Here is a 15,511-nt window from a genome sequence, read left to right on the forward strand (position 1 = left end):
TTCTGCAATGTTTTTGTATTAGGATAAGAAATAAGTTATATTGCAATACATTTAAAAAAAATTTCAATGGGTATGTTTGTGTGAAGTATTACTTCTCGTTTTATCCTTTATATTCAAAATATTTTATTTAGACAATCATAGTTCTTAGTAGAAGAAAATTTTATTATTATAATGATTTTAGTCCGAGTAGTAACTGTTTTTTTTTTACCTGAGAATGATTATTGATATTACACTTGTGAATGTATATATTTTTATGAAAATTATCACACTTATCAGAATTGTATATTAACCAGTTTCTTCTTTAACTTGGAACATTTTATACACACAAAACACACACATGCACATTATACAAATATATTGCGATCATCATGCACTTGTAACAATGATTTTCTCAATATAGTTTCTTATAAATTACATAATTGTATTATAATTGTATTTTATTTTTTAATTTTGTATACTTTTTAAAGGCAATCTTCAAATAATTATTATGTATGAAAATAATTATTCAAATTTTAATAATTTAATTTTATCAGATCTCTTGTATATACTATTTTTATGAATAAAAAATAACAAGTTTTCAATACATTATTTGTATAAGGTGATTAAAATATATATAAAATAAATGTTTTCAATTTCAGCTACAAGTTTTGTTTTTTGATAATAAATATTATCAACAAAAAGTAATTACACTAAACCGATACAAAATGTATAAAGCTTAAAGCAAAAAATATAGATGATTTAAAAATAAAGTATAAAAAATTACCAAACAAATTATTTGGCAAACACAAAAGCCACATTAAATAAACTTTAAAACGATCACGTTAATGAAAAAGAATAAAAACTATTTGATTTAAAAATTTAATTGAATTTAATATATAAATTAATAAAATTAAGTTATAACTAATATATAAATTATGTGTATACGTTAATATAATATTTAAATGAACCATTTATGATTCGGATGATTCATTTAAATTTATTTAATTTCTAAAGATTGGTATTGTTTTAAGAAATGATTTTTGCGGACAACTTCACTGCAAGCATCTTGCGTACGTGCAAACCTTAAACAAGACAATGTCTTCGTTATTTGCCGAATTAGACCTAATAATTACACCTAATTAGTATGCTTTTTATTTGTGGTTTTCAACTAGTTTTATTTTTAACAATAAAGAAAATACATGAATAAATTGGGATGATAGTATTCTTTGTGCTGTAGAGAATGAGATATACTTACTTGATAGCTCTTTTTTTGTGAGTTGAGTTCTTCAATTAGGCACAATTTTGACAATTAGATGAAATCGATTTAGTACTCGATCAAATATCCAGAATAAGTTTAGTAAAGTTTAGGCAATATAGCAGCAGCATTTGAAATCTTCCTGTGCAAATCGTAAACAATTGTGTGGTCGGTATCGATGCGACGTTGTGTCCTGTGTAATATTTGGAATGTGTTCTTACTCCGGCTCGGACGAAATATGTGGAAACCTTTAAAATTCATTAATAATTTATTAAAGTGTTTTTGTACCCTTCAGAACTTTGGTGTGTAAACTGTTATTCTGTCATACACTTTGAACATTATTTTTATACTTACATGAATAATTAATTTATAATTTATTATGGTAATTTAAATAATAGTTACTTGCTAGATCTTTCGAAAATATTGTAAAAAATGACATACAAAATGTTTTAATATTCATGGACTACTATTCAGGTGAGTGAGTGATAGGATACTTTGTTTTACTTTTGTTTTCCTCTGATGTTTTTACATTCAGTTCATATTTCTAGAAAGTAAAATGGATTTCAAGGAAGATTTAAGTCAATATCCGTACCCCCAAAAACTTTGGACAGATGGAAGACGGGGAGATCATTGCGGATTCAAAGTGCCAAAGATTCAGACGTTTAGACCTACTATGGAGGAGTTTAAAGATTTCAAAAAATATATAGACTATGTGGAAAGTTGTGGAGCTCATAAAGCGGGCGTTTGCAAGATTATTCCTCCACCAGAATGGGTTCCACGTAAATCTGGTTATGATTTAGATCAAATAGATATCACTATACCAGCGCCTATTTCACAACTCGTTACTGGTAAACAAGGTCTTTATCAACAAGTAAATGTGCAAAAGAAATCAATGAATGTTAAAGCTTTTGCGGAAATGGCGAATTCTGATAGGTAATATTGTGTATTATTTAATATTTTCAAACCATATAAATCAAAGCATGACTAAAAGCAAACTTAATATTTTTTTTATATATATGCATATATATTTATTTATTTATTTATTTATTACAGATTCTCACCACCTTTTCATAGAGATAACAATGACCTAGAACGCAAATATTGGAAAAATTTGACATACATTGCACCTATTTATGGAGCTGATGTTAATGGATCCTTGACTGATGATACCTGTGATGTATGTTTTGCAGTTATTTAATTGCTGTATGGATATATTGTTCATGTAAAATCTTCTTACAGATATGGAACATTAACCGTTTAAATACGATATTAGATTATGTTAATAAAGATTATGGTATAAGCATCGATGGTGTTAATACAGCCTACTTATATTTTGGAATGTGGAAAACTACTTTTGCATGGCACACTGAAGATATGGACTTATATTCCATTAATTATCTACATTTTGGTGATCCCAAAACATGGTACAATATTAATCTGTTTTGTTTTACAAGTATTTGTTATTTTGGTAGTACTCTAACAGCTCTATTTATTTAGGTATGCCATTCCCCCACAACATGGGCGTAGATTTGAGAAGTTAGCTCGTCAGTACTTCCCAGAGAGTGCAAAATTGTGTCCTGCTTATCTCAGACATAAAATGACATTAATCAGCCCGAATATATTGAAACAAAATAATATTCCTTATGATGTGGTAAAGTATATTTTAATAGTAATTTGTTGTTCTGATTTAACCTTTAACGATCAAGAGCATCACCTATAACATGCTCAGTAGATTGAAGGATTTTTAAGAAAAAAAGTGCTTTATTTCTAGAGCTAAAGAAGGTGCATAATTAATATTGCTTTATAAGATTTGAATGGAAAGGAAGTTGTCTAAAATTGTTTGTCGACAAATATTCAAATTTATTTTCTAACTGCATTGTGCTCATATTGAAAATAAAAGAAAAGTCCAAAATTCTTCTGATTGCATCATGCTGGGTGTATGGTGGCATTTGTTTAAGAGTTAATATAAAAAAAAAATATTTTTTAGGTGACTCAGTATTCTGGTGAAATAATGATAACTTTTCCTTTTGGATATCATGCTGGCTTTAATCATGGATTTAATTGTGCTGAGTCCACTAATTTTGCGATGCCAAGATGGATAGAATATGGAAAAAAAGCATCACACTGCGTTTGTAGGTGAGAGAAAATTAACTGTTATAGTATTTAATAACATACATGTTTAAAATTAAACATTGCAATTATATATATATATATATATATATATATATATATATGTACATAGTATTTTATTTATTTATTGATCTATATATATTAGGGATGATACCGTAAAAATTTCTATGGACACATTTGTTGAAAGATTTCAACCTGAACTGTATAATGACTGGAAGAATGGGGTAGACAATATTCCTCACCCCGAGGAAACAATTCGGGATTTTAAAGTAAAGTGTAAAGAGTAAGTATTATTGGTAATTATACATGAATATTCTAATTTTTAGAATAATGGAAAATATCAAATTACTAAAGATGCATGGAATCAATTAGATGATACAATTTTTATAATTGGTCTTTAGTTGGTTGGCGATTTTTTTTTTTTTTGGATATTATGATTATTATGGGTAATTTACTACTATGGCCTAACATGAACGTGCAAGCATATTGGAGGTTGGATCACTGGTTATCTTCAGCATGAAACAATGGTGTTGTACAAAATAATAATTTGGAATATTATGGCATCACTTCAAAGTTGTATACAAATAAGGCATGCGCATTGTGCAGTGGGAGGGGATAACTTTAGCAGTTTAAGAAATTGTTTGGTGATTAATTTGTTTTTACATATTGATATAACCAAATTAATTTCTAGGACTCTGTATGAATACGTTGTTAGGAAACGGAAAGAGGCTGGAATTTTAACTCGCGGAAACGATTTATTAGATGACTTGTACAGGCAAGTTAATTTACTATTTATACTTGCACATACATGTTGCTAATATGCTTAAGTACCTGCCAAGCTTACACACCAAGTTCATGCTGATTGTTATGAAAAATTCAGTACACAATGCTGATTCAATTTTTCATGTTTGCTTTGAAACTATAACTAAACACAGCTAAGCCATTAACCCCTTTGGTATAGTTGGTTCGCGTAAGTACCACCAAGTTTGAAAATATCTGGACAGTTACTTTTATATATAAAAGCAATGCATTTTGTACGACACAGTATAAAAGCAATGCATTTTGTACACAGTTGACGGGGTATTCTGGTCTAGAGTATTTTATGCAATTTTCAAAAAGCCATAAAAACGAGGCAAAACTATTTATCAATGTTATCAATGTATTTTTTTTTTGCGAGTTTTGAATTAATGTTTTGAGAATATAAAAGACAAAAATATAAATATTCAAACAGTTTTAATTCCAGAAGGTAATAAAGTGAGGGGTCTCGAAAAATTGCTATATGTCCATACCTATATGATAGCCCTTTAAATAATCTGAAGAAAAACGTATTTATGTACAAATAATCTGGAATAATGTAGTTATCGTATGACCTATGAACAAGTCCAAAAAAAAATCTTTATGAAATAGTGACTGTCTGAAGAAAAAAATTTACAACCTTTGGATTTTTACTGGTTACTTCAAATTAATTTATTTTAACATTTGTCGCACATTGAACTTATTATACAAACCGTGTTTTAAAAAAAATTCAGGAATACCTTTCACAAAAGGCTTAAGTTTCAAAGTGAGCATGAGTTTTATGTATATAATTTAATGTTTTTATATTTTACTTTATTCAGGGCTCGAAAAGATGCTATGTATGATATGAATAACCCATTCTTTGATGAAGTTACTGGATATCAGTTGAAAGCCTTAGATCCCGAAGAGGACATGAATATTGTTGCAGTGCCAATGGCAAATTATGATGATGAGCTTGGTACTTTAGGTAAATAATATAATATTTAAATATAATTTAGTTATTCTAGAACATATCATGGACTAGAATTACTAAGACATATCTTGTTTGTTTTCGAGTGACGACCATGTAAAATTTTTTAATTATAATTTATTATTAACTTTTTTATTAGCATTGTTCTGTTCATATTGTTGCTATTTATTGAGAAGCTCATTTTTAATAAGTATTTTTCTTTATAGATGCCCAGGATGATATCTTATTATCTGAATTTGAAAAAAGTAAAAAGAGGAAATATCGTAAGCATGATGATTCAGATTCAGATGAAGAGTGGACCATGAATGGATCACGAAGATCCAAGGGCAAAAGAAAGAGCAAGGACAAGAATGATATTAAAAAAAATGTCAAACGTAAGTATATTTCAAAACATTTCTTGTTTTGAGTAAACATTAAATATAGTATTATTATAAATAGCAAATATATAGCAAAAAAGATTCTTGAGGGGCTCCAATGTTATCAATGCTATGGTTTAAACAAAATGAGATAAATGAGATCAATATTTGTAATATTCATCAATTTATATTTCTGTACCAGAAAAATTTTCTTCTGCAAATGTTTATATTTCATATTGCTGCTTAGATCAAGTCTATATTTTCAAAGAATTATCTCTTCTTTTCTATAATTTTTCTTGTGTTTTTTTCCTTTTTGCTATTCTATTACTGTACAGGGTGTCCCAGAGCACAACATCATGCCAAAACGGCTTTTGAACTGCGTGGGATAAATATTTTTAAAGGCTCTTCTGTTTAAACACAAAACATATCTATGATGTGTTATGCTTGTACATCCTCACCCTTATCATATTTTTCAATAATTTTACGATTTAATTGAAGAGACATAGGCCTCTTCTTTGGACCCATGGTTAGAAAAGTATTTTGTAAATGTACAAAAAGCAAAAAGTGCAAACTTAACAAATATAAATGTACAATCACTATTGATGTATAGTCAAAATTTTAAACATTAAAATAATCCTTAATTTTCACCAAATTAGGTAAATTATTACTACACAATTAATATTAATATGTAATTGAAAAAATGAGTAATTACAAAATATTTTACTATTAAGACAAGTTTATAACTTGTAATAAAAATGTCTTATAATATTTTAGAAACGCCTGTTAAAAAAAGAGGTCGAGCTACGCCCAAGAAAACTGCAAATGACACTAAAAATGTGAAAAAAATATCGCAGGAAAAAGAATTAGATTTTCCTGAAGATACCTATTCTAGCACTGAATCTCTACATGGATCACATGTTACTTATGAAGAAGACAATTGGAATACAGATTTACCAGCGGTTGAATGGTTAACAGACACATATAGTATAACAAATATAATGCAGATTCCAAAAGATGAAAGACCTAATTTCATTGTTACTGATGAGGATGTATTCAATGTCTCACCTGGTAAAAATCATAATGATAACAATTTTTCACCGGATTCAAACAGTAGCAACAAGCAGTCATCAGCTACAGGCCGAACTTGCTCTTTAAAAACATATGTAGATAAACCATCTACAATACCATGCTCAGAAATTTCTCAACATTTAGGCTCAAATAGTATTTTGAGCTGTCCAAGCAAATTTGACTCAAATAAAACGAATAGTGACGTTTCAAGGAGAACACTGAACAAAAGGAAAACTCCAGTCAAACGCAAAATGCAAGAAGATTACATACATAATTCAGCTAAGGACAGTTATGAAAACACTCCACCGATTTTAGAGAAGGAAGTATCTAATGCCGATCAGATGAATTTGCTGTGTAGACCACCTAGTAAAATTTCACCAGAAATGGCTGATCCATTATGGATATCTCCAAAGCATGCTAAGTCAGCTGAAATGATCATTGAGGAAGACATGAAATTAGAGTCAGGTAATAAAATTGGATATTTCATAGTATATACATAGAAATATCTAATGGTAGTGAAGAGAGATAATTATTTAATAAATAATTATTTACTTGTATATTATATGTTCATATACTACTTTATGCATTAAATTGCATAAATTATGTGATCATTAGTGTACAAATACGTGTACATTTATATATAATGTACATATGATCAATCGGTTTGCTCAGTTGATACAAACTATGTTTTTGTAACAATTAATGAAACACACTTAAAAAGTGAAGATGCACAAGAATTGGATAATGCTCATGAAAGTTATTTTTCAATTTTTAAAGTGTGTGATGTAGTAAAGGTTTGAGATTGTTTGTGTACACATAATGGCATAACAAATAAATTGATTTGTTTTTCTTTTGTCAATCAATTAAGTTAGAAACAATATCTATTTTGTAAATGTTTAATTACGTTTTCAAGCCAGATAAACACAGTAGAATCTCACTAATACGGCGCTCTGATAGACCAATACTTTTAATAATCCGACACCCCCAGCAAGGAGGCTGGAAAATTTTCCACTATTTCCAATATTTTATGACTCCTACTTCAATCCAGCAATCCGAACATTCCAGTATTGCCGCACCCTCTGGTTTTCAATAGGGCCGAATTAGTGAGATCTTACTGTATATATATATATATATATATATATATATATATATAAATCTTCAGGATTTCATATAGGGTGCCCCAGACCTTGACGTCAAGCTAAAACGGGGTGATTGTCCTGAAAAAATTTAGAAAAAAAATTTATCTCAAGTTGTTTGGAAATTATAGGCTTTTAAGTACTACCTATAGCTTTGGTGAAATTATGACCATTTTTTGGTAAGCTTTTATTAATTTTGTTCATTTAAACTTTGGAACCGTAACTGTGAATGACATTTTTAGGACCACAGTAAAAGAAAACACCAAAATTGACCAAAATTAATTTCAAATTCTTGATAATTTGGGACAATTGTATTTTTTTTACTGTGATCCTATAAATGTTATTTATGGTTATGGTTACAATGTTTAAATAAACAAAATGAATAAAACCAAATGAAAAATGGTCATAATTTTACCAAAACCTCTAAATTTTTTCAGGACAGTTAAGGTCAATATTATCTTAGTCTGGGACATCCTATATATATCTTGAAGTGTTTTTTTGCACCAATAAAAAACAATAAATAATTTAACTATTATTTTGGACACTGCAAGCAAAAATCTTTTTACAAGTAAAACAAAAAAATACTAAATAATATTATATACAATATATATGTATATATACCAGCCAGAAAACACAAAATTAACACATTGGTTTATAAAAACTAAAAGAACAAAACATATAATACAAAATAACTTAAAAAGTTATGCAGTTTGCTGCATGAATTGAAATTGTAGAAAAACAAAACACTCAACTATATAACTATATCATTATTTTTAGAACTTGACTTGCAGAATGAAACATACTTAATAAGTAAATAAAAAACGTACTTAAATTATTCATTGTTTTTTTTTTCAAGAATGTTTCAACGTCAAAAAGAAATACCAATGTATATATACACACACACACACACATATATATATATATATATATATATATATATATATATATATGAGTAATATGTATTTTTTTTATTCAATTCATTAAGCTTCATTATAGTGGCATTTCGGGACTAGATATTTTCCATCATGTCTTAATATTTAATATATAGGGCAATACATCAAAGATTATAGAAGTTAACAAAATCTTTATATGTAAATCCTAAAGTTTTTATCATCTTTAATGCTATTTGAGATATAATACTCCAGTTAACTTCTAATTCACGATTAAACAATTTTCTGATCTTATCATTTTAAATAAAACATTTTGAGAACTCATTATTTTTGAGATTTTGTTTCATATATTTTAAAATATTAAAAAAAGTACATTACTCATCTATATATATATATATATATATATATATATATATATATATATATATATATATATATATATATATATATATAACAAATGTATTCTGAGTGGATAATAGATATTAATTTGGAAATATGAAAAAAACACTCTTTTTTTGCATTAATAATTTTCACAAACGTTTCGAGACTAGGTTTGTCTCATCATCAGTGTGTTATAATTTAAAATTTAAAATATGGATACCTAAATTAGCATTATGTATTTCAAACAACATGTAATGGTTAACACATAATGCTAATTTAGGTTTCCATGTTTTAAATTTTAAATTATAACACACTGATGATGAGACAAACCTAGTCTCAAAACGTTTGTGAAAATTATTATTTAATAAAATAGTGCAAAAAAGAGTGTTGTTTGTTCATATTTCGAAATTAGTATATATATATATATATATATATATATATATATATATATTCAAATAATTAGCAGCCCATTCGCTCACGACAAAAACACTAACAAACTTAATACTGATAATAGTTATAAAAAAAAATCATATGTAAAAAATTCCAAGTTTTCTATTAAAATTATAACTATCATCAGTGTTAAGTTTGTTAGTGTTGCTGTTCTGATCTGATTTAATGAATAACTTCATGACACACAAGTGTCAAAACATATAATTGATAAACAATGTTTTCCTCTAACCTTCTTTTAAATTTGATGAATGGGCTATTAATTATTTTGAATATGTTTCAACGTCGGAAAAATAATTAGTTTATATACATATGTGAATTTATTAATTTCAAATATATCATTATTTTGTATGTTTATGTACACAGCACCTGCAGAGATAATTTTAGATGAAGATCTTCAGACGAAAATGACATAGTATTGTTTTTAGTTTGAACTAAAAATACGAAATTTATTAATTGTTCAAGAGCGAAGCTTGTAAACTCGAGCATGTTATATATAAAATTTTTATTAATTATTTTCAGTATTTGTAATTGAGTTTTAAGACTACTGAAATGAATTCTGATTACAAACTGACAGTTTGAAAATGATGCATTAAAAATGTTAGATTATATAAAAAATATTAGATTTAATATACAAGAGTATTTTATATTATAGTGAAACCTATTTTAAAAAGTATAGGTTATAATTTGTTTCATTGCTCTTGCATTATTTAGCAAGTAGATACTGAGAACTTGTAGGCTTTATAAATGAATTTATATGTGAATACTTATTGAATATAAGTTTGTGATTTTGAGTAAGTTACTATAATTTTAGTTCTCATACTTGAACTGTACTGCATAAAACTGTATATTAATATTGAAAAAAACACATGTATCAAAACATGCTTTAATGTGTAAATCACATTTTGTGATTTTGGAAGTGTTCACTTCCATCATACTTGTTCGAATAGGATTTGTGAAATGAAATGAAATATATTAAGTTATTTATAATAAATCACTTTATATGAACAATTGAGTATGTATTGGCTAAATGTGAACTGTGGTCATTTATTCATTTAAGTAATTTTTTTTTTTTTTTTAATCATTTATTTAAATGAATAATTTGAAAAGTATTTTTATTTGCATTTTGTTACAGTTGCAATGAACGATAATGAGTGTGATCTATATATGAATACAGATATGGGAGATCTTTCCAAATCTGTGTTGACTTCTAATAGTGATAAAGAAAGCAATCATTTCAGTAATTATGTGACGATCAAAAATGAATATGACCAACCTACTGTTCCTTTTGAGGCGATTGAACCTGCTAGAAAAGTAGTTAAAGTTGATCTTGGTGGGAATAAAGAATTTTGCTTCCCTCCTATGCTTATGGAAGTGAACGTCACTGAGCAAACTATCGACAAAAATCTTAATCCTATTAAAAATGAAGAAATGAATGTAACTGACCAAGCGATTGCATGTAATCCGAATCCTATTAAAATTAAGATCGAAAATGAGGATATCAATGTTATTGAGCAACCAATGGAAAGTACAAATAATCCTATTAAAATTGAGAGGATAAATGTTACTGAGCAACCTGCTGATGAGAGTAACCTTAATCCCATTGAAATTGAGATAAAAAATGATGATACAATTGATGTTAATGAGCTAGCTATTGAAAGTGATCTCAGTTTCCTTAGAGTTGATATTAAAAATGAGGAATCAACTGCTAATGCTGAGCTAAATATTGAGAGTAATCTCAATTCAATTAAAATTCTGATTAAAACGGGGGAAACAATTGTTACAGAGCAGCAACCTATTGAAAATAATAACAATCCCATTGAAATTGAGATCAAAGATGAGAATACAACTGTTACTAAGTTAGCTATTAAAAGTACTCTCAATCCAATGAAAATTGACATTAAAATTGAGAAAACAAACATTACTGAGCTACCTATTGAAGGTCTCAATTCCATTAAAATTGATATTCAAGTTGAGACAAAAAATGTGAATGAGCAACCCGTTGTTAGTAATCAAGGGAATTCCATTAAAATTGAGACAGCAAATGGTAATGAGCCAGCCTTTGTAAGTAATCAAGGGAATCCCATTAAAATTGAGACAGCAAATGGTAATGAGCCAGCCTTTGTAAGTAATCAAGGGAATCCCATTAAAATTGAGACAGCAAATGGTAATGAGCCAGCCTTTGTAAGTAATCAAGGGAATCCCATTAAAATTGAGACAGCAAATGGTAATGAGCCAGCCTTTGTAAGTAATCAAGGGAATCCCATTAAAATTGAGACCGCAAATGGTAATGAGCCAGCCTTTGTAAGTAATCAAGGGAATCCCATTAAAATTGAGACAGCAAATGGTAATGAGCCAGCCTTTGTAAGTAATCAAGGGAATCCCATTAAAATTGAGACAGCAAATGGTAATGAGCCAGCCTTTGTAAGTAATCAAGGGAATCCCATTAAAATTGAGACAGCAAATGGTAATGAGCCAGCCTTTGTAAGTAATCAAGGGAATCCCATTAAAATTGAGACAGCAAATGGTAATGAGCCAGCCTTTGTAAGTAATCAAGGGAATCCCATTAAAATTGAGACAGCAAATGGTAATGAGCCAGCCTTTGCAAGTAATCAAGGGAATCCCATTAAAATTGAGACAGCAAATGGTAATGAGCCAGCCTTTGTAAGTAATCAAGGGAATCCCATTAAAATTGAGACAGCAAATGGTAATGAGCCAGCCTTTGTAAGTAATCAAGGGAATCCCATTAAAATTGAGACAGCAAATGGTAATGAGCCAGCCTTTGTAAGTAATCAAGGGAATCCCATTAAAATTGAGACAGCAAATGGTAATGAGCCAGCCTTTGTAAGTAATCAAGGGAATCCCATTAAAATTGAGACAGCAAATGGTAATGAGCCAGCCTTTGTAAGTAATCAAGGGAATCCCATTAAAATTGAGACAGCAAATGGTAATGAGCCAGCCTTTGTAAGTAATCAAGGGAATCCCATTAAAATTGAGACAGCAAATGGTAATGAGCCAGCCTTTGTAAGTAATCAAGGGAATCCCATTAAAATTGAGACAGCAAATGGTAATGAGCCAGTCTTTGTAAGTAATCAAGGGAATCCCATTAAAATTGAGACAGCAAATGGTAATGAGCTAGCCTTTGTAAGTAATCAAGGGAATCCCATTAAAATTGAGACAGCAAATGATAATGAGCCAGCCTTTGTAAGTAATCAAGGGAATCCCATTAAAATTGAGGTACCCGATAATGCAGTTGTTTCGGATATTGACTCTATAAGTGAGAATTCTAATATGGAGTTTGAACAGATATCAGAAAGCATAAATGACAATAATTATAACAGTGAAGAAGCTAATGATTTAGATGAAATTATTGCGAGACAACCTGTTGTTTTCCTGAATGACCCAAGCATTAACCAAGAAGAGTTGTTCGACAAATTTTATGCACAAGTTATTAATTTTTTGTAAATGATTATTACATATTGTATTTGAAATTAAATTGAGATGATTGATTGTCGTAAAACAGTGGATATGCAGTGAGTTTATAAAATAGTTAAATTTATGTGATGTGAAAGATTTCTTGCCATTGTAAGTGACTGTTTGTTGTGATTGTTATTATACCAAACGTGCACTTTCATTAATATAATAAAACAGTGAGGTGCATAATGTATGATGAAATAATTAAATTGTAAAATGTGTAAATTTATGAGTGAAAGAATAATAGTATGACATTGTAAGTGACTGTCACTGAAATATATTATAAATAAAGTGACAGATAATATCTTTTCGACAATCAAATGTGTGAAATGTTTGTGATTGTTATTTTGTATTAAAATAGTGATATTATTCTGGTGATACTATATTGTGTATCATAATATAATGGATATGTAATGTTAATAAACGTTATTTAAAATATTCTTTATTAAAGTGGCATTAAATTCTGGTGTTTGTGATTCAATCATATTATGTGAAGCTGCCAAATAAAATTATTACTAATATAGTTCAGCGGAACAAGGTAATTTCGAAAATTGAAATTGGTAAGGTTACTTTTTCATACTTCATACGGGATTTCATATTTCACATTTCATACGGGAACTTCTGTTAATTACTTTTAGTAACTTAAATATGATTTTTTTTATCTTTCGAAGGTTTATGTACTAGTTTATAAGGCCAAATATAGATAAAATTAGTGGTGTATGGTATCGTGCCTTAAGGCAAATTGCTGGAACTTTCCGTACCAAAAATTTGAATTTTTAAAAAAGATTCAATTTTCTGAAATTGAAAAAAATGACTTTTTTGAAAAAAATGACCTTTTTAAATTTCTTTTACTAGATTTTTATTTTGTCAATACAAGTAAAATGTTTTTTGAATTAATAATTTTTGGCAAAGCTAGGGCCAGCTCTTTTTAAGATACAGAGCTAAATGTACCAAAAAATGGCAGTTTTTGTGAGAACTAAGCATCCGATTTGAATGATTCAAAACACTTTCTTAACAAAAAAAAAAATGTTTTGTATATCGAAAATAATTCAGATTTTAATTTTAGTTCTGGTTAAAGTTCGAAAGCTCACTTGTAAATAATTTTAATTTCGCAATGCAGTTTATATAAGGTGACGATATGTCCCGGTTTGGCCGGGACAGTCCCGGATTTCCACCTTGTGTTCCGGGTTTTCATAAAAGCAATATAAGATTACATTTTTTTGTCCCGGATTGTTCCGGGTTTTTAAAAAGTATAGGTATGAACTATATTTTTGCAATTACACTATAATCAAATCACAAATATCCATCGAATGTCTGAAAATGATGTAGACAACTAGTATGCTTATATGAAACAAAAATAATATGGGAAAATTTTTGAAAGCAAAATACCAAAGTGTTAAAATAGAATCTCACATTGATAATTTCGGACTTCTCTTCTCAATTTTATGAAAATTAGCAATTTTTGTCTTCCATTTTCAATTTTTCGAAAACTACCAAGTTGCCGTCCCGGTTTTGACCTACAAAAATATGGGCTTAGTTTATATAATTTTCATAATTGATAGACAGTGTAACAGTATTCATAATAGTCTATTTGAAAACATTTAATATTCCTCGAACATTTCGTTGCGGTACGGTAAGTTCCAGCAATTTGTCTTTAGGCACGATGCCATGAATATCGTAAGTGATGCCATTAGTTATTAACTTATTTCCGTGGGGCAAGTTATAGTAATCGCAAAAAAATCGAAAATGAAAATTTTTATATATATTTACGTTTCAAAGGTTTTTGAATATTTTGGCATACCTTAGGAAAAATTGATGTATGTGTGTGTGCGTGTGTGTGCGCGGATACAAATTTTCGTCGACGATACAGATATATATATATATATATATATATATATATATATATATATATATCTATATATATAAAAGAGGATCGCTTTATGTGCTAACACTTATAACTCACGAACGGCTGAACCGATTTAGATGAAAATTGGCAGGGAGGTAGTTTAGAGCCAGGAGAAGGACTTAGGATACTTTTTATCCCGATTTTCAGTTTAATTGATAGTATATTTATATATATAAAAAAAATACTAGCTAGCCCGGCCACGCGTTGCTGTGGCTCAGTAATTGGTGGCAGAGAGGTAGTTTAGAGCCCGTTTTTCATTCCAATTCAGAATTAATTATTTATAAACTATCCATGTAGTTTATTCAATCTATGATACTATATATATATATATATATATATATATATAAGGTGAAGTGAAGTTTAATAATAATGCCGCGACCAAGCCTGAAAAAGAGCATTACTTACATTTATTTGTACATTTTGTCAAATAATTTATTCCCAGTTATAATTTCCCAGAATTTAACAAAGAATGGTTAGTAATATATGAAGGTACGGGGTTAAAAGTTTCACGACCAAAGTGTCAAAATCCAGTAAAGCTGAAGCATTGTTTAACAACATTATTTGAAAGTGATGGGAGAAAGATGTATAACCAGCTATAACCTTGATTCTTATGACTTTGATATTGGGAGATAAACGGTCATCTTTGAAAATCCATAGTAAAAGTATCTTTTCTATCTCTCCTCGCAGAATTTTGAAAAATTTGTATAAGCTCAGTAGTAGTATT

The 15,511-nt window shown here is 28.6% G+C and overlaps 1 protein-coding gene across 1 annotated transcript; it reads left to right on the top strand.

Annotated features, from left to right (window-relative positions):
* Window positions 1–1,104: 1,104 nt before the first annotated feature.
* On the top strand, window positions 1,105–12,872 carry LOC113376401. Its single transcript, XM_026616304.1, has 12 exons — window positions 1,105–1,708; window positions 1,783–2,167; window positions 2,288–2,411; window positions 2,474–2,658; window positions 2,732–2,885; window positions 3,222–3,370; window positions 3,510–3,647; window positions 4,056–4,139; window positions 4,981–5,126; window positions 5,336–5,503; window positions 6,260–7,018; window positions 10,543–12,872. The coding sequence occupies exons 1-12, from the start codon at window positions 1,693–1,695 to the stop codon at window positions 12,870–12,872; spliced, it is 4,638 nt and encodes a 1,545-aa protein (XP_026472089.1). The 5' UTR covers window positions 1,105–1,692.
* Window positions 12,873–15,511: the final 2,639 nt, after the last annotated feature.

This window comes from Ctenocephalides felis, unplaced genomic scaffold (genome assembly GCF_003426905.1).
Source record: "Ctenocephalides felis isolate EL2017-DRISC unplaced genomic scaffold, ASM342690v1 CF-g0.4_SCAFFOLD_01886, whole genome shotgun sequence".
In the NCBI taxonomy this organism is placed as follows: domain Eukaryota; kingdom Metazoa; phylum Arthropoda; class Insecta; order Siphonaptera; family Pulicidae; genus Ctenocephalides; species Ctenocephalides felis.

Bases quoted from the DNA above. Each gene is read 5' to 3' on its own strand.
- LOC113376401 (XM_026616304.1), top strand. The intron at 2,412-2,473 runs GTATGTTTTGCA...ATCTTCTTACAG, and splicing joins TGACTGATGATACCTGTGAT to ATATGGAACATTAACCGTTT. The intron at 3,648-4,055 runs GTAAGTATTATT...ATTAATTTCTAG, and splicing joins TTTAAAGTAAAGTGTAAAGA to GACTCTGTATGAATACGTTG.